The 24,895-nt window shown below is 44.1% G+C and overlaps 1 protein-coding gene across 1 annotated transcript in view; it reads left to right on the top strand.

Moving 5' to 3' along the window:
- EIPR1 (EARP complex and GARP complex interacting protein 1) overlaps window positions 1-24,895 on the top strand; it is a 410,026-nt gene that overhangs the window by 344,435 nt on the left and 40,696 nt on the right. The window contains exon 7 of the mRNA XM_075341075.1: window positions 21,706-21,873. Coding sequence (XP_075197190.1) covers window positions 21,706-21,873 — 168 coding nt within the window. The remainder of the gene's footprint in view (window positions 1-21,705; window positions 21,874-24,895) is intronic.

Here is a 24,895-nt window from a genome sequence, read left to right as displayed (position 1 = left end):
CAGAGATCACAGGGAGGACCTGGGAGCCATGCAGACGTCCGGGGTCTGGGAAGTATGAGTCTCCTGGGAAGGGGGGGAGTCTTTTTTTTTTTTTTTTTTTTTTGGTGGGGGGGGGGGGGTAAACTTATCCCAGCCATGTTTCTCCAAAAATAAGACCTACTCCAAAAATAAACCCTAGCGCTTTTTTGGGGGCAAAAAAAAAAATGTATAAGACAGTTTCTTATTTTTGGAAAAACATGGTGGTAGACTGAATTAGTAATGTAAAAGATACAGTGCTAGTGGTGATTAGTAGGAGTAACGCAATGCCGAAGAATTGTCGTTTTTTCTACTGTTTCTCTCTATAATTCCTATAGGGATTAAGTCCCCTATATCACTGTAAACTTACACTAAAAGGTATTTTAGGTTTTGACAGATGCTCCTTAAGGCTGTGTCCACGCTGCGTTTTTTTTTCTTGTTTTTTGATGTTTTCTTCTTGCTGATTTTAATCAATATGCAAGGGAAACTCATCCCAGCAAAGTCTATGAGAATCCTGAAGTGCTGTGCACAGGTTGCTGATTATGAGGCCCATGATCATTAGTTTATCTCTTATAACTTCTAGTTCTGTGGCTCAGATACTTTTATATACATCTATGTAGCTGTTTTTAGGTCTTTAGCCTGCATTGTACTGGCTTAGTGCTCCTTTAAGGTTTCATAGTAAAACTTGAGAATGCTTTATATGACTTACACTTTGTTACCTTTATTACATTTCAAGAACAGACTTGACCTTGTCTGGGAGTTTCTCTCTGAGCCCTAAATAGCCAAAATTCTAAAACGCCTTGCACTCAATTTCTGTTCTGAAAAAGAAGAGGAAGCACTATGCGGCTAAATGGACTCTATCAGCACAGGATGACTGATCACACCAAGTACAGACGCTTGTGCATCATGGTGGGACAAATCATTAAAATACATCTTCCAACCTGCTGGTTTTCTATCTCCTCCCTTCTCTGGCTCTATGAAGCCAGAGCTGTTAATCAAAGAAGAGGGAAAACAAGCAATTGGGAAGATGAATTCGATGATGCACAAGCGCCTGTAGTTGGTGTGAACAGTCATCCTGTGCTGATAGTCCCTTTAACCCCATCCCATCCATCCACTTACTTTTACAGCTCAGTCTAATATTCTCTATTCCCTTAGCCGGTTATTCTATGTTATGTTCCTTTTTGATACTGTTGCACTCTCCTGTATACAGGACTATCCGATTTTTATCGATTTTTCACATGGACTGTCCAAACCTATGCTGTGGGAAAAAAATAAAATAAATTATTAGATTCCTGTTAAAACTGCAATGCACTCATTGAGTTCTAAGATATAGAGAGTACACTATGTACATAATTCTTAGGTGAGTGGGTATTTTGACCATATCATCATTGTTATGTGTATTTGTGGAATGAGAGGCTCAGAGTGTGGCCTTAGGGTAACTAAGTGTTCGGAATTATTAGGCATCTTGTTTTCCTCAGGCAAAATGGGCCAAAAAAGACATTTAACTGACCCTGAAAAGTAAAAAAAAATGAGTCTTACAGAGGGATGTAACACTCTTGCTAAGATAATGGGGCATGATCGTAGTACCATCAAAATTTTTGTTGTAAATGGTAGTGATGGATGGATCCAGACTATAAAAGTTCGGATCTGATTGGGTTCAAAATTATCCAAGCGCCGGCCCTGGGCCCAGGGTTATCGGGGAATTCTGGGTATATATTCGGATCCGGCAACTTGGGTAATTAAATAAATAAAGGGAAAAAAAAAAAAAAAACAGAAAAAGCAGGCATGTTATACTTACAAACGTACCATGTGACTGTAACACTACTTCCTGGGTCACTCATTATCCCTCATGCATATGCACTGCTTTCCTTGCCCACTGGCAGTACTGGTGTCTCTGATTGGTTGCAGTCAGACACACCACCACCTGGTGTGACAGAATGTCTGACTGAAACCAATCAAAGGCACTGTGTGTGTCCCTACTGTGGTGTAAAAATAAATAAATAAATTGGTGTAGGGTTGTGATACCCAGCACAAATAAAGCATACGGCTGCAGGCTGCATCCCCGAGATGTGCTCTTATCTTGGCTGGGTATTAACATAAGAGGGACCGCATGCAGTTTTTTTTAAATTATTATTTAAATAAATAAATTTAAAAAATTGGTGTGCGGTCCAGCCCAATTTTGATACCTAACCATAATAAAGCCGACAGCTGGGGGTTGGTATTTTCAGGCTAGGGAGGACCTATGTATATTGAGCCCCCCAGCCTAAAAATAGCAGCCGCCCAGGATTGTCACATCCATTAGATGTGAAAATCCGGGAAATTCACCCGCCTCATCCCAATTGCCTTGGTGCGGTGGCAATCAGGGTAATAAGAGGTTGCTAACAGCTCACAGCTGCCACTAAGCTTTAGGTTAGTAATGGAAGGCGTCTGAGACCTCCGCATTACTAATCTGTAAGTGAAAAGTAATAAAAATCACAGAAAAAATCCTGTAGAATACAAAAAACACCCTCTTCCTCCCTTTTTATTAATCCCAAAAACACCTAGTTCCGACAATCCACACAAGGTCCCATGGCAATTCCAGGTCTGCTACATACATTCTGAAGGCACAGCATGTGGGCACAGAACATGACTGCATGCTGTGGTCTTCAGGCAGAGAATGACTGAGTGGTGACATCACTTAGTTTATTTCCTGTCATATCTGTTTCCCACGATACCCCAGTTTTGACCACAAGTAAACAAATCCAGTGACCTCCGTAAACTCAGTGACCTCACCTGAGGTGAGGTCACTGAGTTCACATCCCTGCATCTCCTGGCAGAAAACAGCGATTTTCTGCCAAGTGGTGCAAATTTGGTGCTGAAATGTCTGTCTCAGATTTCTGCACCAAATTTGCATATTCCGTCAGAAAACCGTATCAAAACCATTTTTGTTAATTTTTTTGCCGAAGATGCAGATTTGTTGCTGAAATTTATACACCATATTCCTGCACCAAATCGGCACCTCCTGGCAAAAAAATGCAAAAGCAATTACCATCATATTATTCCTTGAGGTAGAGAGAATCCGGTTTGTCTGAGCCTAAATAACTTTCACCTATGTGCAGTGCCTGCATTTCAAGTGGTTGCATAACAGGTATTATTTTTTTTTTTTAATGTAAGTCTCAAAATGGTTTAAAACATAAAAGAAGCAATGCTGCTCCCATTTCAGTTCTGTCTGGCCCCCTATTGGTCATTATCTTCCAATGCAGAAATAACATCAGAAATTAAGGATCAGGGTTATTCCCATCACAGGAAGTGATGACATAAAGGACAAGCTAAAAGAGATGAACAAACCCGAACAGTAACGTCCGGCAAGTTGCTCAGCGCCTGCTTCACACTGATAAGTTGCTCAGCGCCTGCTTCACTGCTTCACACTGATAAGTTGCTCAGCGCATGCGCGCACAAACAAGTTTCTCAATGCATGCTTGCACCAGCAAGTTGCTCAATGCATGCTCGGACCAGCAAGTTGCTCAGTGCATGCTCGCACCAGCAGTTTGCACAGCGCATGCTCAGCAAAAGTAGCAGTAATTCTGACCCAAATCTGCATGGTGTCAATGCTGTCTTGTGCATTCAGACATCGATTCTGCTGAATGGAATGCAGGAAGCAATGTATGGAAATAATAGTAAAAGAAGATTATTCTGGAACTAGCATCACACAATCCAGTCTGATTTGCAGATCAGTACATTTTTTTTACCACTGAAAGTTGTTTATTTTCATTAGTATAATTTTAGGTTGGAGATATTGGGTCATGGAAAATCCCAAAGCGAGTAGACGCACCTTACACTGAAATGAGATCTTTGTTCTTGGTGCTAAATCATAAATCAAACAATGTAAGCCCTTTTGTCATTGTCATGCATAGCCACACTGAAGTGAGTTTTTTTCTTTTTCTATATTTTTTTCTCTTTTTGACCTATAAAATCATTTACAATTATTCTAAAACTTAAAGGGAATGTCCATTATTAAATAACCGCAACTTAATAATTTCAGGACCTTAATTAAATTAATAACTTTTATACTCCTCTCCCACAGTGGCATTATTCCAGCAATGTCTGTTTGCTGTTCACTAACATGACATTGTTGTATCATCCGCCAGCTGCGGACATCCACTCCGGTGAAATAGTAAAAGCTGCAGCTGACAAGTAGTCGCTTATTAGCTGAAGCTGGCAGGTGACACAACAATGTCATATTGCCACCGGGACCAGCAACAGTGACATTGCTGGAACAATGCCATTGTAAGTTTATGGGGCAGGGCAGTCACTGGCTGTGGGCTGCCGATATTACAGTGAAAATTACCGTAGATTATGTACATGCTAGAGCTTACTTTATCTGCCTAACCAAACTTTATACAGGATGGGTCATAAGTATGGATACACCCTGATAAAAAAAAGTAAAGTTGAATCCAAAATGGCGGCTTTGCAGATGGCCGCCATGAGCATCACCCGACCTCAAATGTTTTGCAACCACTTTCATTTTATCAGGGTGTATCCATACTTATGACCCACCCTATAGAACTGGGTAGATGAGCTACTAATAATTGTAATTGATCAGCTTTGCAAAAACTCAAACAGCTTTTATATTTTTTTGCCCTTGTCTCATTCTTCTCTAGAAAGTCTCTTGCTATTTGCTGGTAACACCACGCAACAATGATTTTGCTACCAAGAAAAAAGCATGGAATTTATACGAAACTGAGCTCAAATTTGCCCGACATGTTTAGATTTTAAATTATACAAGGAAAGCTTATTCACTTATAATATTCAGGCATTTTATATTGGAAATATATCAACAGACTAGTGATGGGCAGTCCGTCTTTTTGGTGATCCGGTTCCCATGGCTCCGCTCACCAAAAAGAGCCGGATCTTTCAGCTCGTTCTCGGCTCCTTATTAAATATGTGTTCACCCCAGGTGAACACATATTTAAGAATATAGTAACGCCGCCACAACCCCACCCACCCGCGGGTAAGCCACGCCCACTTACAACTAGAACAGTGTTTTAAAAAAGGTCCAAAGTTTATCAACATTAAACCTTTATTTTGCCCAAAATGTGATGATTATAATTAGAGAACAGCAATGACTGTAGCACTGAGAAAGATTATGATGACATTTTCTGAAGGCAAAAACAGTCACCAATCAGTAGGACGTGTACAGGACTTTGCTTTGAATGACTTCAGCACATCTGCGGCCACAGAACATCACTAGTCTCTCACACTGCTATGGTGTTCTTTTGGGCCACTCTGCTTCCAGTTTCTTCCATCGTTCTTTGACTGTTGTGGGTTTCTTGGCCATAACTTTGTCACCAAGGATTTTCCAGAGGTTTTCTATTGGGTTTAGATCTGGACTATGGGCTGGCCATTTCATCGTTTCCTGTTTAAAAGAACTCCTTTACCCGTTTTCCTATGTGACTATAGGCATTGTCCTGCATGAAAATTGCTGGCTGATTGAGTGATGAACACAAGTAAGGAACCATGTGTTGTTGAAGAAGGTTCTGATGCACACTTGTATTCACTCTGCCATGTAGCTGTATGAGAGGTCCAACTCCTGCTACAGAAAACATTCCTCAAACCATGACACTTTGTCCACCAGCTTTTACGGACTTCTTAACACACTGGGTTCAGTCTTTCACCAGTTTGTTGATGAACATAATGTTTCCCATCAGACCCAAATAAATTAAACTTGCTTTCATCACTAAAATGAACTGTGGAACACTTAACCTCTGTCCACACAACATGCATCTTTTGATTCTTTCTGCTAATGAGAGTGTAACATTATATCCCCCCAGCCTGTATCATATTGCAATCAGGCTTCAGCCGTAGCTATTGTCCTTGATTTGGGGGGAGGTTGCATATATATTGTTCTCCTCTGCAGGGGGCTTGCCTAGTACACAATCTCTGGAGGCTGTGTCTAGGAACCCTTTTCTAGCTAGTAGCTACAAGTAGCAAATGTTAAGGGGGTGGATCTAAGGAGGGGTGGGAGATTCAGCCCCATGTTTTAGTTGTTAGTTATGCTTTGTTGAGTGAAGGGTGAGGACCTGTGCTAAGGCCAGCTCCTTATCGCCCGTACATGGACGATTGGACTTTGAGGACTTTTGCATTCTCCTTGGCTCCCCTGGACCTATTTCCTTTGTGTGGACTCTAAAGAACCATTTTAATATTGCATGTTTTATGCTCCCTGCCTCATTAAATCTTCTTGGATTGTTCCTTGGCCTGGCGTCCCTTACTGCTCTGTCGCATACCCCGTCACAAACTGGTGGCGGCGGCGGGATCAGAGCAGATAGAATGGAGGACAATGGCCCATTAACATCTGGAATCAGAACCTCAGAGTACAAGAACTGGACTGTGGTGAGCCAACAAACAATGGCCCATGAATTAGGAGTCGGTTACAAAGGACTCTCTAAGGAGCAACTAATTGAGGCATTGGAAAACGCTTGCCTGCAAGATGGCACCGAGGAACAATTTCCACAGCAAAGGGAGGAAAGACGGGAGCTGGAGGTAAATACCCAAAAAAGTCAATGGGTTGTGTGGTATGAGGAGGAGATGGCGCTGCTTGGAGATGAGGTCACCATTGAATATAAGATGGATGCCATTCGCAGAGCTTAAGAGAGGGCAGCGTTGCTGGAGAGGAGGTTCGCTGTGGAAGCAGCTAGAGGCTCCAGACAAACTTTAACCACAGCACCAACTATGAGGGAATTCTCCAGAGTGTCCCGCAAGGACTTTAAGCCATTTAATGAAGCTGCAGGTGACATTGAGGGCTTCTTTCAGGACTTTGAGCATCAGTGCCGATTTAATGGAAGTCCCAGAAAGAGAGCGAGTCAGACACCTTGTGGGCCTCTTGGAGGGTGGAGCTGCCGACGCCTATAGAGCTATGGACCCTCAGTGGAATTGTGAGTATGGGGAGATAAAACAGACCATTCTGGAACATTATGCCGTGACCCCAGATACTTATAGGACTAAGTTCCGTACATTAGCCTGTGATGGAGAAGTGTCTTTCAAGATGTTTGCCCACAGACTGAAACAAGTATGCCATCGCTGGCTGGAGGGAGAGGGGGCCTTAACTTGGGAGATCTTCCTCCAGGTCATCCTGAAAGAGCAGTTCTATGCCAGGTGCCCTGCGGAAATCAGAGAATGGGTGCGTGAGAGAAAGCCGTGAACTGTGGAACAAGCTGCCGCTCTAGCTGATGAGGTGCTCACCATCAAGCCTCAATGGAAAAGGCTACTAGTCGGTGACAAAAAAACTACCAGCTCCCCAACACCAGTTGTCCCTTGTCCTTTGGCCTCCAATGTTCACCGTCCCAATAGACTACCAACACATGGCGGACCCCGTGTGAATGTGCCTCCTACTACTCCTGCCTCCTCTTTGGGAGTACGACGTGGAGAAAGACTCATAGAACGCAGATGTTATGGATGTGGGCAGCCTGGTCATCTGCAAGCTCACTGTCCAGGTGTTCAGAGGCAAAATAGTTACAGACCCCCTTTGCCTGTTCATTATCTACAGACACCCTCAACAGGAGAAGAGCTGGATTCATTCCCTGATGATTTGCCAAGTGACTCTGATATGTTGACTTCCCTACCAGGAGTCTATGGGGTGCGAGCCACAGCCACCCGTTCTTCTGATCTTCAGCATAAACATCTACAGGAGGTTGTGCTGGATGGCCAAAAAGTTGTTGGCTTTCGTGACACTGGGGCTTTTCTCACGATCGCAGATCCCCGAGTAATTCAACCAGAAGCAGTGCAAAAGGGACCAGGAATTGCTATTGAATTGGCTGGAGGTACTCAGAGATATATTCCAAGAGCGAGTGTGACCCTGGATTATGGCTTTGGAGCAAAACAATGCACGATTGGTGTGATGAGCGGCCTTCCTGCGGACATTCTTCTAGGGAATGATGTGGGGAATCTTCAATGCCACTTTGTCGGCGCGATAACCAGAAGTCAAGCAAAGAGAGCAGCAGATGTGGACGTGTTCAACCCATCAATGGAACTGAGGCCACCCGAACTGCCTTTACAGCCGGTGAGTGATTCTTCTTGTGGGTCTCATATGAATGTCACTTGGGATAAAGTTCAGTTTAGACAAGAGGTAGAGACTGACCCCACCATGGCTAGCTTTAGAGCTCGGGCTGAAGTAGGGCAGTTAGGAGAATATGGGGAAAAAATTATCAGAGAAAATGGACTCCTATATCGAGTTACCAATGCTGACTCCTTAGATAAGCCCTGGACTTATAGCAAACAGCTGATTGTTCCTCAGAAATACAGAATTTCCCTATTACACCTTGCTCATGACATTCCTACTGATGACCATCAAGGGAAAACCCGCACCGAGAGACGATTAACTTAAATTTTCTATTGGCCTGGAATTTCTCAAGCAGTGGCGCATTTCTGCCGAACCTGCGACATATGTCAGCGTAGAGGGCGACCCGGAGATCACCCAAAGGCACCCTTGCAACCACTCCCTATAATAGAAGAACCCTTTCAAAGAGTAGCTGTCGATCTCATTGGACCACTGGCTAAACCAAGTAAATCTGGAAAGCAGTACATTCTCACCGTTGTGGACTATGCCACCCGATATCCAGAAGCCTTGGCCTTGTCAAGTATTTCTGCAGCCAAGGTGGCCGAGGCCCTTGTTACCATTTTCACCCGAGTAGGATTCCCCAGTGAAATCTTATCGGACCAAGGCTCCCAGTTTATGTCAGAGTTGGTGCAGTGTCTGTGGCGCACCTGTGGAGTACGGGCAATTCGAACTACAGCATACCATCCTCAAACCAATGGACTTTGTGAACAGTTTAATCAAACACTGAAAAATATGCTAAGGGCCTTCACTGACAGTGATTCCGACTGGGAGAAGTACCTACCCCATCTCCTGTTCGCCTACCGGGAAGTTCCCCAGGAGTCCACTGGGTTTTCCCCCTTTGAACTACTCTATGGAAGAAAGGTCAGAGGACCCTTAACTCTGCTAAAGGAATATTGGGAGGGGCAAGTTGAAGATACAGGAACCCCTGTTGTTCCATATGTCCTCAAGCTTCGGGAAACCCTGGCTCAACTTGCTAGTTTGGCTCAGGATCATGTACGGATGGCTCAAACCAGACAGAAGACATGGTATGACCGCAAAGCACGCTATCGAGAATTTGTAGAGGGACAAGTCTTAATGATTGTTCCCCATCGGCAAAATAAACTCCAGACAACATGGGAGGGTCCCTTCCGGGTTCTCAGAAAACTAAACGACACCAATTACCTTCTTGCTCTAGATGATCAGGGTCTAAGACAAAGGACTGTCCATGTGAATATGATTAAGGAGTACCATGACCGGACATTACCTATGATAGCAAGCTGTCGGCTGGCTTCAGAAGATGGTCAGGAGGATGAGGACCCATTACCTGATCTTGTTGAAGCAGCCAGAGCCCCATCCACTGTGGAACAGGTTCCTCTGAGAGATCACTTAGATTCCTTACAGAAAAAACAAATGCTGGGAGTGCTCCATCAGAGACAGGCTGCTTTCTCATCCCGACCAGGTCGAACCACAGTAACCCAATATCATGTGGACACTCAGGGCATCCGTCCCATACAACAGGCTCCCTACCGGGTACCAGAATCAGTTAGAAACACCATGCAGCATGAGCTGGAGGAGATGTTACAGCTTGGGGTGATTCAGGCCTCCCATAGTCCTTGGGCCTCTCCTGTTGTGTTAATACCCAAGAAAGATGGGAGTACTCGATTTTGTGTGGACTACAGACGACTAAATGACCATACCATCAGTGATGCTTACCCAATGCCCCGCATTGATGAACTTCTAGACCGGCTAGCTGGGGCACGATACGTCACCACCTTGGATCTCAGTAAGGGATACTGGCAAATTCCCCTGACGGAGGAAGGTAGAGAAAAGTCGGCTTTTATAACCCCCTTTGGTCTGTATGAATTTCTAAACATGCCTTTCGGAATGAAAAACGCCCCTGCAACCTTTCAGAGAATGGTGGACCAGATCCTCCGGGGATGTGGCGACTTCGCTTGTGCCTACCTGGATGATATCGCCATCTTCAGCCACACATGGGAGGAACATCTGAATCAAGTAGCTGTTGTTCTTGACCGGATTCTCACAGCAGGCCTAACTATTCGACCTGATAAATGCCAATTGGGGATGGGTGAAGTCCAATATCTAGGGCATCGAGTAGGAGGGGGGAAGTTACGTCCTGAACCTGCCAAAATCCAGGCTATTATAGACTGGCCTGTACCCCAAACCAAGAAACAAGTTATGGCTTTTTTGGGCACTGCCAGTTATTACCGAAAATTTGTTTCTCATTTCAGCAGTGTGGCCAAGCCCCTTACAGACCTCACGAAGAAAACGATGCCCCGGCTGGTGATCTGGACTCCAGCCTGTGATGAGGCTTTTAACCGGCTGAAGGACGCCTTGGTCTGCGACCCGGTTCTGGCTGCTCCAGACTACAAGAGGAGATTCATTGTGCAGACGGATGCCTCTTCTTATGGATTGGGAGCTGTCCTCAGCCAGGTGAATGCAGCCGGGGAGGAGCACCCCATCGCCTATCTCAGCCAGAAACTGCTGGACCGAGAAGTGGCCTATGCAACTGATGAAAAAGAATGTCTGGCTGTAGTGTGGGCCCTTAGGAAACTACGGCCGTATCTGTATGGACGAGAATTCACTGTGGTTACTGATCACAATCCCCTCACCTGGCTGAACAGAGTCTCTGGGGACAATGGACGATTACTACGATGGAGCCTGGCTCTTCAACCCTATAACGTTACCATACAATATAGAAGGGGCAGCCAACACCAAAATGCAGACTGATTGTCCAGGCAAGAAGAGCCCTGAGTCAGGTCCACCATGTTTACGTGTACTTGACAAGCGACTTGTTGAGGTCACTAGTCCGTACACCAATTGAGGGGGGAAGGGGTTGTAACATTATATCCCCCCAGCCTGTATCATATTGCAATCAGGCTTCAGCCATAGCTATTGTCCTTGATTTGGGGGGAGGTTGCATATATATTGTTCTCCTCTGCAGGGGGCTTGCCTAGTACACAATCTCTGGAGGCTGTGTCTAGGAACCCTTTTTTAGCTAGTAGCTACAAGTAGCAAATGTTAAGGGGGTGGATCTAAGGAGAGGTGGGAGATTCAGCCCCATGTTTTAGTTGTTAGTTATGCTTTTTTGAGTGAAGGGTGAGGACCTGTGCTAAGGCCAGCTCCTTATCGCCCGTACATGGACGATTGGACTTTGAGGACTTTTGCATTCTCCTTGGCGCCCCTGGACCTATTTCCTTTGTGTGGACTCTAAAGAACCATTTTAATATTGCATGTTTTATGCTCCCTGCCTCATTAAATCTTCTTGGATTGTTCCTTGGCCTGGCGTCCCTTACTGCTCTGTCGCATACCCCGTCACAGAGAGGTTTGGTCACTGAATGACGAGACAGATCCTTACCCTCATCAGTGCTGAACTGACGAGCAATTCCAGCTGCAGTGTTGAAACGATTATCCATGGAGATTCTTTGTATTATCCTGTCCTCTCTTTAATTTGTCCTTTGTGGACGACCAGACTTTCTCGGGGACTTGAAAAAGTTTATGATGTAAAGATACAATATTCTCAAAATCACAGACTTGGAACAACCAACTTTTCTTGCTATAGAGAAGGGTCACCCCTTTGGCCTTCATCTGGACAACCTGCTGACGGAGGATTTCAGTCACTTTGGAACAGCACACCATTTTTGCAAAGTCAGTGCAAACTGGAAAGCTAAGCTGCCAGTTACATAGGGTTTGTCAGATAATTAAGGAAATTAGCACCAGGTGCCAGATTAACACCAATAACTTGCAGGTAGATGAAAGTGTTCTCTAATTTTAATCAGTGTACTTTTACATTTATCTCTTTTACACTTTTATTATGTGCTTTAGAATAAATTCAATTTATGAAATAAGCTTAAAATACTGGGAGTTTACTCAAGTTAGGACATAATCACATAGGACTACACAATGACCTTAACATTTAGGAAATTGTGTGTTGTTCTCTAACTTTGATCTCCAGTGTATATAAGGCAAGCCGGACAGAGTTCGATAAAGTGATCTGTTATATTTCTGTCTCTTTTTAAACTAAAGATAAATAAACAGCTTACAAGGATAAGGCTGCTTTCACACATCAGTTTTTCGCAATCAGGCACAAAGCGGCAAAAACATGAAAAAACGCCTCCGGTGTCTGTTGCCGCCGGATGCGTTTTTTCCCCCATAGACTTCTATTAGCGCCTGATGGCTTTACGTTCCATCCGGCTTTCACCGGATCCGGCAAAATTTGCTTGTCCGGCGACCGGATGGAACGTTGAAGGGAACGTTTTTTGTCTCCGGCGAAAAAACGGATCGCCGCTGTTATGCTTTTTTTCTACTGGAAGCATATGGGCACCGGATTCGTCGTCATCCGTCATATGCCGGAAAGCAACGATGGATCCGGTTTTTGTTTCTGGACATGCCCAGACGTTGTGTAAATAGTCTCTCTGTCGATGTGTCGGTCGGTCTCTCTCTCTGTCGGTCGGTCTATCTCTGTCGGTCGGTCTCTCCCTCCCTCTTTTATACTCACCAATGACGGGCGCGGCGCTGCACAGCTGTCACACTGCTCTGGCGGCTTTTCCTCTTTTGAAAATGCCAGCCTCTCATTATTCCATATCGTGTTCCTTGCTTCCCCCGCCCACCAGCGCCTATGATTGGTTGCAGGCAGACACCCCCCCCCACGCTGAGTGACAGCTGTCTCACTGCAATCACAGCCGCCGGTGGGTGGGTCTATATAGTGAAGTAAAATAAATAAATAATTAAAAAAAAATGACGTGCGGTCCCCCCCCAATTTTGATTTAGTCAAGGTAAAGCCACACAGCAGAAGGCTGGTATTCTCAGGATGGGGAGCCCCCACGTTATGGAGAGCCCACACAGTCTAAAAATATCAGCCATCAGCCGCCCGGAAATGCCGCATTTATTAGATGCGACATCTCGGGATTCTACCCGGCTTATCCCAAATTGCCGTGGTGTGGTGGCAATCTGGGTAATAAGGAGTTAATGGCAGCCCATAGCTGTCACTAAGTCCTAGGTTAATCATGGCAGGCGTTTGAGACACCCGCAATTATTAAACTGTAAGTGAAAGTAAATAAACACATACACCCGAAAAATCCTTTATTTGAAATAAAAGACCAAAAACACCCTCTTTCACCACTTTATTAACCTGCAAATACACCTCCAGGTCCGACTTAATCCACACGAGGTCCCATGACGCTTTCAGCTCTGCTACATCGGAAGCTGACAGGAGCAGCAGTAGAACACAGCCGCTCCTGTGAGCTCCACGCAGCAACTGAAGTGAGTCGCGTTGTCAGCGGTGACGTCACTCAGGTAGTGCCGGTGTGTGTGCGGTGATGATGGGTGCGGTAGTGTTTGCGTGTGTGTGGTGATGATGGGTGTGGTAGTGTTTGCGTGTGTGCAGTGATGATGGGGCAGTAGTGCCGGTGTGTGCAGTGATGGGTGCGGTAGTGCCGGGGTGTGTGCGGTGATGATGGGATCTCTCTCTCTCTCTCGGAATGAAAAAGGAAAGAAAAAACAAGTCCGTTTTTTGCTGGATCCGTCGCATCAGTTTTTACACAATCTGCGACAGATCCGTTGCATAAGGCACAAGTCGGATTGTGCCGGATGACAAAAAACTGATGTGTGAAAGCAGCCTAACTAACTCTCAAATTGCAGATCAAGAGAAAAGCTGAGCACATTGTTTGTTGCCCTTTGTGTAACGCTGGGCTGGGCTAACGCAGTGGTTGTATGGGAAAGAAAAAGAATGGCTTTTTGCAGTGGCGATGGTTCAGCAAGAGCAGAAAAATCACCATTCAGACTGGAAGGTCAGCCACAGTTGTTGAGCCAATCAAATTTAGATGTACAGTTGAAACCAGAAGTTTACATACACTATTTTTACTACTTTCTGCAAAGTCAAAAGTTTACATACCGGTAGATGGAGTTAATTGGTACACTTGTTCCCGATGAATGGAGGCTATTAAATAGACTCTAGAAAAACGAGTCTGAAGGCTGTCTTGTTGCACAATGGTAACGAAAAACATCTGTTCCATTGGCTCATGTGGTTGGAATGAAAGAGACTCATGCTTCTATGTAGTTAATTTTGAAAATGATTGAAAACATAAATGGAAAATTTGTGCTGTTCTGAAAGTGTTAAGGGTACTTTACACTCTGCGATTTCGGTACCGATATCGCTAGCGAGCGTACCCGCCCCTATCGGTTGTGCATCACGGGCAAATCGCTGCACAACATCGCTAACACCCGTCACACGGACTTACCTTCCCTGCAACGTCGCTGTTGCCGGCGAACCGCCTCCTTTCTAAGGGGGCGGTACGTGCGACGTCTCAGCGACGTTACACGTCAGCCGTCCAATAGCAGAGGAGGGGCGAAGATGAGCGCCTGGAACATGCCGCCCACCTCCTTCCTGCCGGTGGACGGAGGTAAGGAGAAATTCGTCGCTCCTGCGCTGTCACACACAGGGATGTGTGATGCCGCAGGAACAAGGAACAACATCGCTACTGACCAGACAAAAATTTTTGGTAAATAAACGATCTCTCACAGACAAACGATTTTTGCCTCTTTTGCAATCGTTTACGGTCGCTCCAGCCTGTCACACGCTGCGATGTCGCTAACGACGCCGGATGTGCGTCACAAACACCGTGACCCCGACGATATATCGTTAGCGATGTTGTAGCGTGTAAATGGCCCTTTGGTACTGCTCCTTAGCCTACAGGTATGGTAGTCGTGATGACAGCAATTGTTACAAAATAAGACAGTGGCTTGTTAGAGTCAAGCACACAGTTGGTGTGGTCGATCCACTTCAAATTTATCTTCCACTACTTCACATTAAACGTGGTTTAGTAAAAGAAATTGTAGTTTCAATTGATCATGATGGAAATGATTTCCAGTATTTGGAGAAGAACATTAGCACACTGAAAACTGGGGTTAAAATAAAGGCCAGAATTTTTATTGACCTCCAAATCAACAAGCTTAATGCATGATGATACACTCAGAACAAAACTCAACCCTCTGGAACTTTGTAGTTTGGTAAGTGTTTGTGCTATTAGTTGCAGAATGTCCTCGGGAACAGTTTAACTGAAACCTATGCTGAATTAGTAGACAATATGCTTAAAGCATATGAGCACCTTGGCTGGTGAATGTCATTGAAAATGCATTTCTTACGTTTTCATCTTGACTTTCCAACCAATTTAGGACACATAAGTGACGAAAACCTTGATGTAGTTGAGGTAATTGTTGGAGTAAACTCTTTCTGTACAAAATTATTCAATGGTTTACAAGTGCTTAATTAATTTGTTCAAACGTATGCATAACAAAATTTCCTGACGAGTTACAACAATTCTGAATTAAGGCTTGGAATATGCACACTCGATTTAGTGTAGGACACATGGTTTTTTCCCAATAACATGAACATTTTTTGTTGTGCTGTGTAATTTGCATTTTGTAACAGGTTAGGAGTGTTGTATTCGCTCAAGAGTTGCTTGCAACATTTTTAGCTTGTACTATGTATCAATGTAATTGTCTTGTGGTTTTTTGTTTCTTTTTCAATTTTTCCTACTTTTAGACAGCATTCCATTCTGTTCTTTAGATATGCTGTTTTGGTGGGGCCTTAAAGCCGCTTTACACACTGCGATATCGGTACCGATATCGCCAGCGTGCGTACCCGCCCCCATCGGTTGTGCGACACGGGCCAATCGCTGCCTGTGTCGCACAACATCGCCCGGACCCGTCACACGAACTTACCTTCCCTGCGACGTCGCTGTGACCGGCGAACCACCTCCTTTCTAAGGGGGCAGTTTGTTCAGCGTCACAGCGACGTCACAGCAGCGTCACTGAACCGCCGCCCAATAGAAGCGGAGGGGCGGGATGTAACATCCCGCCCACCTCCTTCCTTCCGCATTGTGGCCGGGACGCAGGTAAGGTGAGGTTCCTGTGGTGTCACACGGAGCGATGTGTGCTGCCGCAGGAACGAGGAACAACTTCGTTACTACTGCAGTAACGATATTTGAGGATGGACTCCCATGTCACCGATAAGCGATTTTTCACGTCTTTGCGACGATGAAAAATCGCTCATAGGTGTCACAAGCAACGGCATCGTTAAAGCGACCGGATGTGCGTCACAAATTCCGTGACCCCAACGAGATCACTTGAGCTATGTTGTAGCGTGTAAAGCCCGCTTTAGTCCTCCACAGATGAGTGACATATATATTTTAATGCTTGTCACTACTTACAGATAGTACAGATGGAAGAGTAGTCAGGTGAGCTGTGCTCTGGTAACAGGAATACACATATGGATATAGGGAGTACACAGAAATATAGTCAGGTCACAATCCGAGGATCAGAATTCTAGGAGGGCACGTGATAGATTCGGGGAGAAAACTGTGATGTGGTCAGGTAACGGTCTGAGGTCAAAAGCCAGGAGGTCACGACAGGAACAGGGATTGGGCAGAGAGAAGTCAAACAACGGTCCAGGGTCAAGAAACAAAGATCAGAACACATAAAGAAACACAGGCCAACAGCACAACTACAGAACAAGAATGGACGACTGGCAAGGTTCTGGGAGAGCATGCTCAGTAAAGAAGAGCAATTACCCGGAAGATGGAACACCTAAGTAATCAGCACCTCCCAGAACCAGCATGGCATCCTGTGCTGTGAATCAACCTGCCAGCTCAGTAGCTTAGGAAAACACAGCAGAGCATCTCCTAGTGTGCAAGATGCTCTGCACAGAGGTATCATGACAGAGATGTTGGAAATGACAATTGTCCAGTTTGTGTCTATTTTTACTTTTTTTTCCACTTTTAACAATTTTTGTTCCTAGGTCTGGTGTGGGCTATTAGTCTTCTTTAGAAGCAAAAACTGAATTCTCTCAAGTAGTTCACACATTTCAGCTTTCTGTCACTTTTTTTTGTATTTGTGCAAACGTTTTAGAGATCTTACATCTGAAACTTTGTAGAGTATGCAAGGAGTGTGCTGTAAATAGAATAATTAGGTGGCACCATAGCAAATAGTTGCAATGTGTGAATTTTGGTGCCCTGATTGTACTGTTAACCCAGCAAGAGAGGCTGATATTGTCTAAACATCTCACATTTCTTTTTCAAATTGATAGACCAAAAACATAACCCAGTCCAATCAATAAAACATTAAAAAAACAATACTACATTACATTACAAATACGTATTGCATTAACAAGTGCACAAATTGTAAAAATATATTTATAAAAAAAAAGTGAGGATATTGAATAAACACAATGATTTCAGTATTTCATCAACATTATAAAAAATCGATAAACACGATTACCATATTTTTAATTATGTTGATCGAGTTTTTTTATTATGTTGATGAATTATTGAATTTTTTGCGCTTAATCAATAACCACCCTTCTATAGATTTGTATATACTTTTACATTTTTATTAAAGCATTTTAATGTTTATTGTTTAGGAACGCATTGCAATCTAGCCTCCCGGCTACCTCCTTGCCGGGGAAGTGGTGCGCCCCTGAAGATTGACTTTTCAACAATCGGCATTATTGCGCCACTGGGATTAAAGATATCCACTACTTTAAAATTGTTGGCCTGTGCTTAGGATAGGTCATCAATGTTTTATCGGTGGAGATGTGACACCCGGCCCCTCCCCGACCCTGGTAAGCTGTTCCCAGCGTTGGCGGTGGTCGGTACTTCTCAGTGGTGGAGCTAAACCAAAGGAATGAGCCGGAGCATGAGTTGGTATACATGCAAATTATAAGCGCATGTTCACAGTGGCCATTAAACAAACAAAGCCCAATTAATAATATGGACATATACCATGCTGTAAATAAGTAAAAAGCAATAGTGCATATAAATAAACATAGGGTGCTTAGTAAACATTACTTTTGATAATGGAAAAAGAAAGCGTAAAGCCATCCCACCACAAGGTGTACCCAAATCGGGACGGTACCTTACACTCTCTAATATTAAAACCTCACCATATGCCAGAATAGACCTGAGTCTGAATAAGGTCAGAGAATGACTGTCAAACATACTCTGGAACGCTTGGCTGACCTCTGTTGTGTTCTTTACAAGAGAGCCGCTGACGGAGATCTACAGGGCAAACAAAAAGGATCAGCCTGGGAGATTCAGCAGACCAGATCATCCCTGGTGTCATCTGTTATTGGAGTGTCATGAAGCCCATACATATTAGACTGTAGGTTGATCACACAGATTTTAGTAGTAGAAAATTCTGGCACTGCTCATCCCTGTATCCGAGGTGAGTGGTACAGATGACATTATGACCCCATATACCTACAAACCAAGCGAGCATCATAGCATCGTGCAGAAATATGGGGTCATAATGTCATTGACACAGCCCATAAGAAATCGGTGTTACTCCGCCAGAGAGAAGTTATAGGCTACATACGAGATTAAAGCCTTATTCAGACATCAGTGATTTTTCACATACACAAAGTGGTCCAAGTGTCGTCAGTTTTTGGTCACTGTCAGTTTTGATTTTCATATATGGGGAAAAAAATTGTAAAACGTATTCTTTAAGTTGCAATGTTAATCACAGAGAGCACACCTACTGCACCCTGATGTCATGCGTGTGCTGTCTGATTTTCATATATCCATAGACTTGTTTGGGTACCTCTAATCCATGATGAGGTTAAAAAACAGACATGTCTCGGTGGTTCTTTTGCACGCACACATCCTGCTAAAAACTTGGACATGTGAATTGCACCGTACACTATACTTGGACATGTGAATGGCACCGTACACTATACTTGGACATGTGAATGGCACCGTACACCATACTTGGACATGTGAATGGCACCGTACACTATACTTGGACATGTGAATGGCACCATACACTATACTTGGACATGTGAATGGCACCATACACTATACTTGGACATGTGAATGGCACCATACACTATACTTGGACATGTGAATGGCACCATACACTATACTTGGACATGTGAATGGCACCATACACTATACTTGGACATGTGAATGGCACCATACACTATACTTGGACATGTGAATGGCACCATACACTATACTTGGACATGTGAATGGCACCATACACTATACTTGGACATGTGAATGGCACCATACACTATACTTGGACATGTGAGTGGCACCGTACACTATACTTGGACATGTGAATGGCACCATAAACTATACTTGGACATGTGAATGGCACCATACACTATACTTGGACATGTGAATGGCACCGTACACTATACTTGGACATGTGAATGGCACCGTACACTATACTTGGACATGTGAATGGCACCGTACACTATACTTGGACATGTGAATGGCACCATACACTATACTTGGACATGTGAATGGCACCATACACTATACTTGGACATGTGAATGGCACCGTACACTATACTTGGACATGTGAATGGCACCGTACACTATACTTGGACATGTGAATGGCACCGTACACTATACTTGGACATGTGAATGGCACCGTACACTATACTTGGACATGTGAATGGCACCATACACTATACTTGGACATGTGAATGGCACCATACACTATACTTGGACTTGTGAATGGCACCATACACTATACTTGGACATGTGAATGGCACCGTACACTATACTTGGACATGTGAATGGCACCGTACACTATACTTGGACATGTGAATGGCACCATACACTATACTTGGACTTGTGAATGGCACCATACACTATACTTGGACATGTGAATGGCACCATACACTATACTTGGACATGTGAATGGCACCATACACTATACTTGGACATGTGAATGGCACCGTACACTATACTTGGACATGTGAATGGCACCGTACACTATACTTGGACATGTGAATGGCACCGTACACTATACTTGGACATGTGAATGGCACCATACACTATACTTGGACATGTGAATGGCACCATACACTATACTTGGACTTGTGAATGGCACCATACACTATACTTGGACATGTGAATGGCACCGTACACTATACTTGGACATGTGAATGGCACCGTACACTATACTTGGACATGTGAATGGCACCATACACTATACTTGGACTTGTGAATGGCACCATACACTATACTTGGACATGTGAATGGCACCATACACTATACTTGGACATGTGAATGGCACCATACACTATACTTGGACATGTGAATGGCACCATACACTATACTTGGACTTGTGAATGGCACCATACACTATACTTGGACATGTGAATGGCACCATACACTATACTTGGACATGTGAATGCATGATGATGGATTAGTGTTCTATCCATGAAAAAAACTTTTACTGATCAGCGGTCTTTTTAATTGTTTACACAGGCAGGCCAAAGCAAATGATTTTCACTAAGCAAACCATAAGATCATGTGCTTGTTTATGTTGTATAAATTTATAATACAGTATATTCTTTTTTTTTGTTGTTATTTTCACTTTATTTGACCTGTGGATATCTTTTGGACTGTTCTTGTGGGAATATTCTTGGTGAACTCTATGGCTGCAAGTATCTATTGTTTGAAGGTGTCCTTTGTAAAGGCTGGAGTCTGGCTTATTCATGAGTTGCTGGCTCCTTAGTCCTTTACTGTCACAGATGTGTCACATGTGACAGACAGTCATGTGGTTTCTGGCCATAGAAGGTCACTGAGTCTGGCTGCACAGAATACTCTTACTTTCCATTGTTCCTGCTGTCAGTGTTCATTGGTATAGGTAGCTTTACTGCTGGATTCATCTCTCTCCCTTTTGAACCCAGCAGGAGCTCGACTTCCACCCGGCTGCTGATTGTCAGTATTCCCCTGGTGTTTAAATACCCCTTCCTTTCCTTTGGACTTGTACTGGTGATATTTTCAGTTACTTCAAGCTCAGGTTGCAAGCAGGTGGCTAATAATCATTTTATGTGGTATCATTGCTGAATGCTCTGCTGAACTCCTACCTGAGTCACCTAATGATAAGTAGTCATACATTTTTCCCATGTGTCTTCCTTGTGTCGTCTATAGTTGTTTAGTTGGGTGGACAAAGAGCTCATCCCATCCATTCCCTATTTAGGGCCCAGCATTAGGAAATACCTAGGGTCAGGTATCCGACTTGGCGCATGGGTGCGGAACCTATCTAGTTTGGTGAGGAACCTCAGGGACCAGCAGTAGGTTCGGTTAGGGGTCACCATCTTTCCTCTCCGTATACACAGGGTTTCCCTTCCCTTTCACCGTGCGCTTGGTACTTCCCCGTACCTAACGTGACATTTATTTGCTGTTTGGATGCTTTCTCGCTGTCATTTTGGGAAAACAATAAAGTTGTCAGTCATTGGTTGGTGGGTGTTGGTGCTGCCGATCATCTTATTGCCACACTAGGAATTGCATGGCAAGTCTATTTCTTCCTGTCTTAATGATACCTGCTAAGATATTTTGGAGACACAGTGTGGCACTTGTGGTTGCATTGGGGGATATCACAGCATTTGCTCATCCATCGTAATACAGCTCAATGATTAAAATTTAACAATGACTTCTATTCTAAAAAGACGTTCTGCGTTGTTTATCCCTGGCTTACTCTCAGTATTGGCTGTGCCAGATTATGTTTCCTGTAGAAATGTCTTTGTGTATTGTTAGCGATGGCACCGGTTACACAAAGTGATTTGTTAATTTTTTTTTTTTCAGACAGATCTACTGCATAGACAATGCCCATGGACAGCTGGTTCGAGACCTCGACTTCAATCCCAACAAACAATACTACTTGGCCAGTTGTGGAGATGATTGCAAAGTGAAGTTCTGGGATACCAGGAATGTTAATGAGCCGGTGAAAACACTAGAGGAACATTCTCATTGGTACGACTTACGGGGTTTCTGTTTCACAGTGTTTATTTCTGTTGTATGCAAAGCAAGCTGTTCCATTTACATCATGCCGCTTGGATATAGTCACAGATGGCGGCACAGCAAACCCAACACGTATGTGTTTAAGCAAACAATAGACTAAACCCACAACGAGACGGATTAGCAGGAGATGACGTGAGTGGACATGTCTCTTCTACTTATGTGTTACATGCTACATTGCAGTAATAGGACATCCATGCCATGTTTGTTTTAATGCACAAAGTAGTCAGTGCTTATTATTGTACATCTGATTTAGGATGAATATTCATGGAGACCAAGGTCTGGCTGCCCACCTACACGCAACAAAAATATAAACACAACACTTTTGTTTTTGCCCAGTTTTCATGAGATGAACTCAAAAACCCAAGATGTTTTCTATGTACACAAAAGGCCTTTTTCTCTCAAATATTGTTCACAAATTTGTCTAAATCTGTCTAAGGGGTACTTCACACACAGTGAGATCGCTGCTGAGTCACGTTTTTTGTGACCTCATTAGCGATCTCGCTGCGTGTGACACTGAGCAGTGATCTGGCCCCTGCTGTGAGATTGCTGCTCGTTACACACAGCCCTGGTTCGTTTTTTTATTGTTGCTCTCCCGCTGATAAGCACACATCGCTGTGTGTGACAGCGAGAGAGCAACAATCCTGAATGTGCAGGGAGCAGGAGCCGGCATCTGACAGCCTGCGGTAAGCTGTAACCAAGGTAAACATCGGGTAACCAAGGTGGTTACCCGATATTTACCTTCGTTACCAGCCTACGCAGCTCTCACGCTGCCAGTGCCGGCTCCTGCTCCCTGCACACGCTAAGTTAAGTGGTGTGAGCTGGTAACTAAGGTAAACATCGGGTAACCATACCCGATGTTTACCTTAGTTACCAGTGTCCACAGCTTCCAGACGCCGGCTCCGTGCAAGCGCAGCGTCGCTTGCACGTCGCTGCTGGCTGGGGGCTGGTCGCTGGTGAGATCTGCTTGTTTGACAGCTCACCAGCGACCATGTAGCGATGCAGCAGCGATCCTGACCAGGTCAAATCGCTGGTCGGATCGCTGCTGCATCGCTAAAGTGTGAAGGTACCCTTAGGTGTGGCATATCAAGATGCTGATTAGATAGCATGATTATTGCAAAGGTGTCACGCTGGTTTCTTTCCAGCGAGACTCGTCCTCATTTAATTGGACTTTTTTCCTTTGAGGGGTTAATGCTTCTTTTCCAAGTCTTCTTAGAGGTATTCCCTCAGGTACTCTAAAGGCACCGTCACACACACAGATAAATCTTTGGCAGATTTGTGGTTGCAGTGAAATCATGGACATATTGTTCCATTTGTACACAGCCACAAACCTGGCACTGATTGTCCACAATTTCACTGCAACCACAGATCTGCCACAGATTTATCTCTGTGTGTGACAGGGCCTTTAGTTATTCATTACGCTGGACCTTTAAAAGGTTCCAGCATCCTTCACACAGTGCTGGTCATTTTCTCTCCATAGTTGTTAGAGACAGCCTGTGTGTGTGGTCGTGTTATATCCTAGTTCCTGTAGTCTTCTGGAAACAAGGTGTAGTTTGCAGAAGCGACGTTATTTTGTTGTTGTTCTTTTATTGTTTGTGCTGTTCTCTTGAGTTATCTCGTTGAACAGGTAGGGGGTCTCTAGACCAGGGTCTGTGTAGGAGACAAGGACAGGTCGGAGGGTCACGCCTCGCTACCTTCCCCTGAGGAAGCCCTAGGCGGTGAAACGCGTTGAGGCATGGTGGGTGGTGAACGAATTATTCTGGTCAGGTCTGTATACTATTATATGACTTCCCTACTCTTGCAGCGAATGATAATTACTGTTGGGGTGTGTTCCTTTGGGCTGCCTATGTAGTTTGGTGGTACGCAAGTAGTGACTTCTGTGACTTAGTATCCCTTGACCTGTAAAGTTTGCAGGCAGGGGCAGAAGTATGGCTTAGCATTTAATAGTGCCTAATGGTATATACCTGTGAGCTTACTGTGTGTTGCATAGTGTGGTCTCGAGGGGTTAATAAATATTTAAGGCAGTGAATGTATTATATGGGACTGCTGCTATTTGCAGTTTACAGCTATATAGCCTCATATAAGGTATGGAGTTATTAGTTCTCACTCCATCAGCATCAAATTGATTCTTTTAGATATGTGGTGACGGGGGTGCCTCTTTGCGGTTAGCAGACTGCTGTTTGTGTGCTGATAAAATAAACGCCAATCAGGGACGCACACAGAAGCTATGAATTTGTAAGTGATTACTTTGAAAAAGATATATTTTTATTAAATAGCTCACCACTAGAGGTTTACTCCCGGTTATTTACCCTATATGACCCTTATGGATGCACATATTGGTAAACCGATATCTGCAAATGTAATTAATTGCTATATTTAAGAGTTAAGGCGTCATGCAAAGACCTAAGGGACTTTTTTCTTGGTTCCTAACCCACCCTCCCTCTAATTAGTGGGAGTTACAGTTGCACCCTCGCTACCCTGTTGTGCCATTATGTCTATGTATGTGTTTTAATTATATGAAATAAAGTTTAATTTTTTATGGAAGTAAGGCATCATTTGTATATTCTTGGTTCAAGGATATAAGTGGTTATATTAGTTGATAAGATGCATCTTTTGAGCACTTTGTGATACAAAATGTGGAAAGTGTGGTTATATGACCTTTAAAAGGTTCCAGCATCCTTCACACAGTGCTGGTCATTTTCTCTCCATGGTTGTTAGAGACAGCCTGTGTGTGTGGTCGTGTTATATCCTAGTTCCTGTAGCCTTCTGGAAACAAGGTGTAGTTTGCAGAAGCGACGTTATTTTGTTGTTGTTCTTTTATTGTTTGTGCTGTTCCCTTGAGTTATCTCGTTGAACAGGTAGGGGGTCTCTAGACCAGGGTCTGTGTAGGAGACAAGGACAGGTTGGAGGGTCACGCCTCGCTACCTTCAAGTGTACCCGTGACTTGAGGGCAAGTCAGGGTTCTTCAGCCTACAGG

The sequence above is a fragment of the Anomaloglossus baeobatrachus genome, chromosome 3, assembly GCF_048569485.1.
Source record: "Anomaloglossus baeobatrachus isolate aAnoBae1 chromosome 3, aAnoBae1.hap1, whole genome shotgun sequence".
NCBI lineage: Eukaryota > Metazoa > Chordata > Amphibia > Anura > Aromobatidae > Anomaloglossus > Anomaloglossus baeobatrachus.
This window is presented reverse-complemented; position numbering and strand designations above follow the sequence as displayed.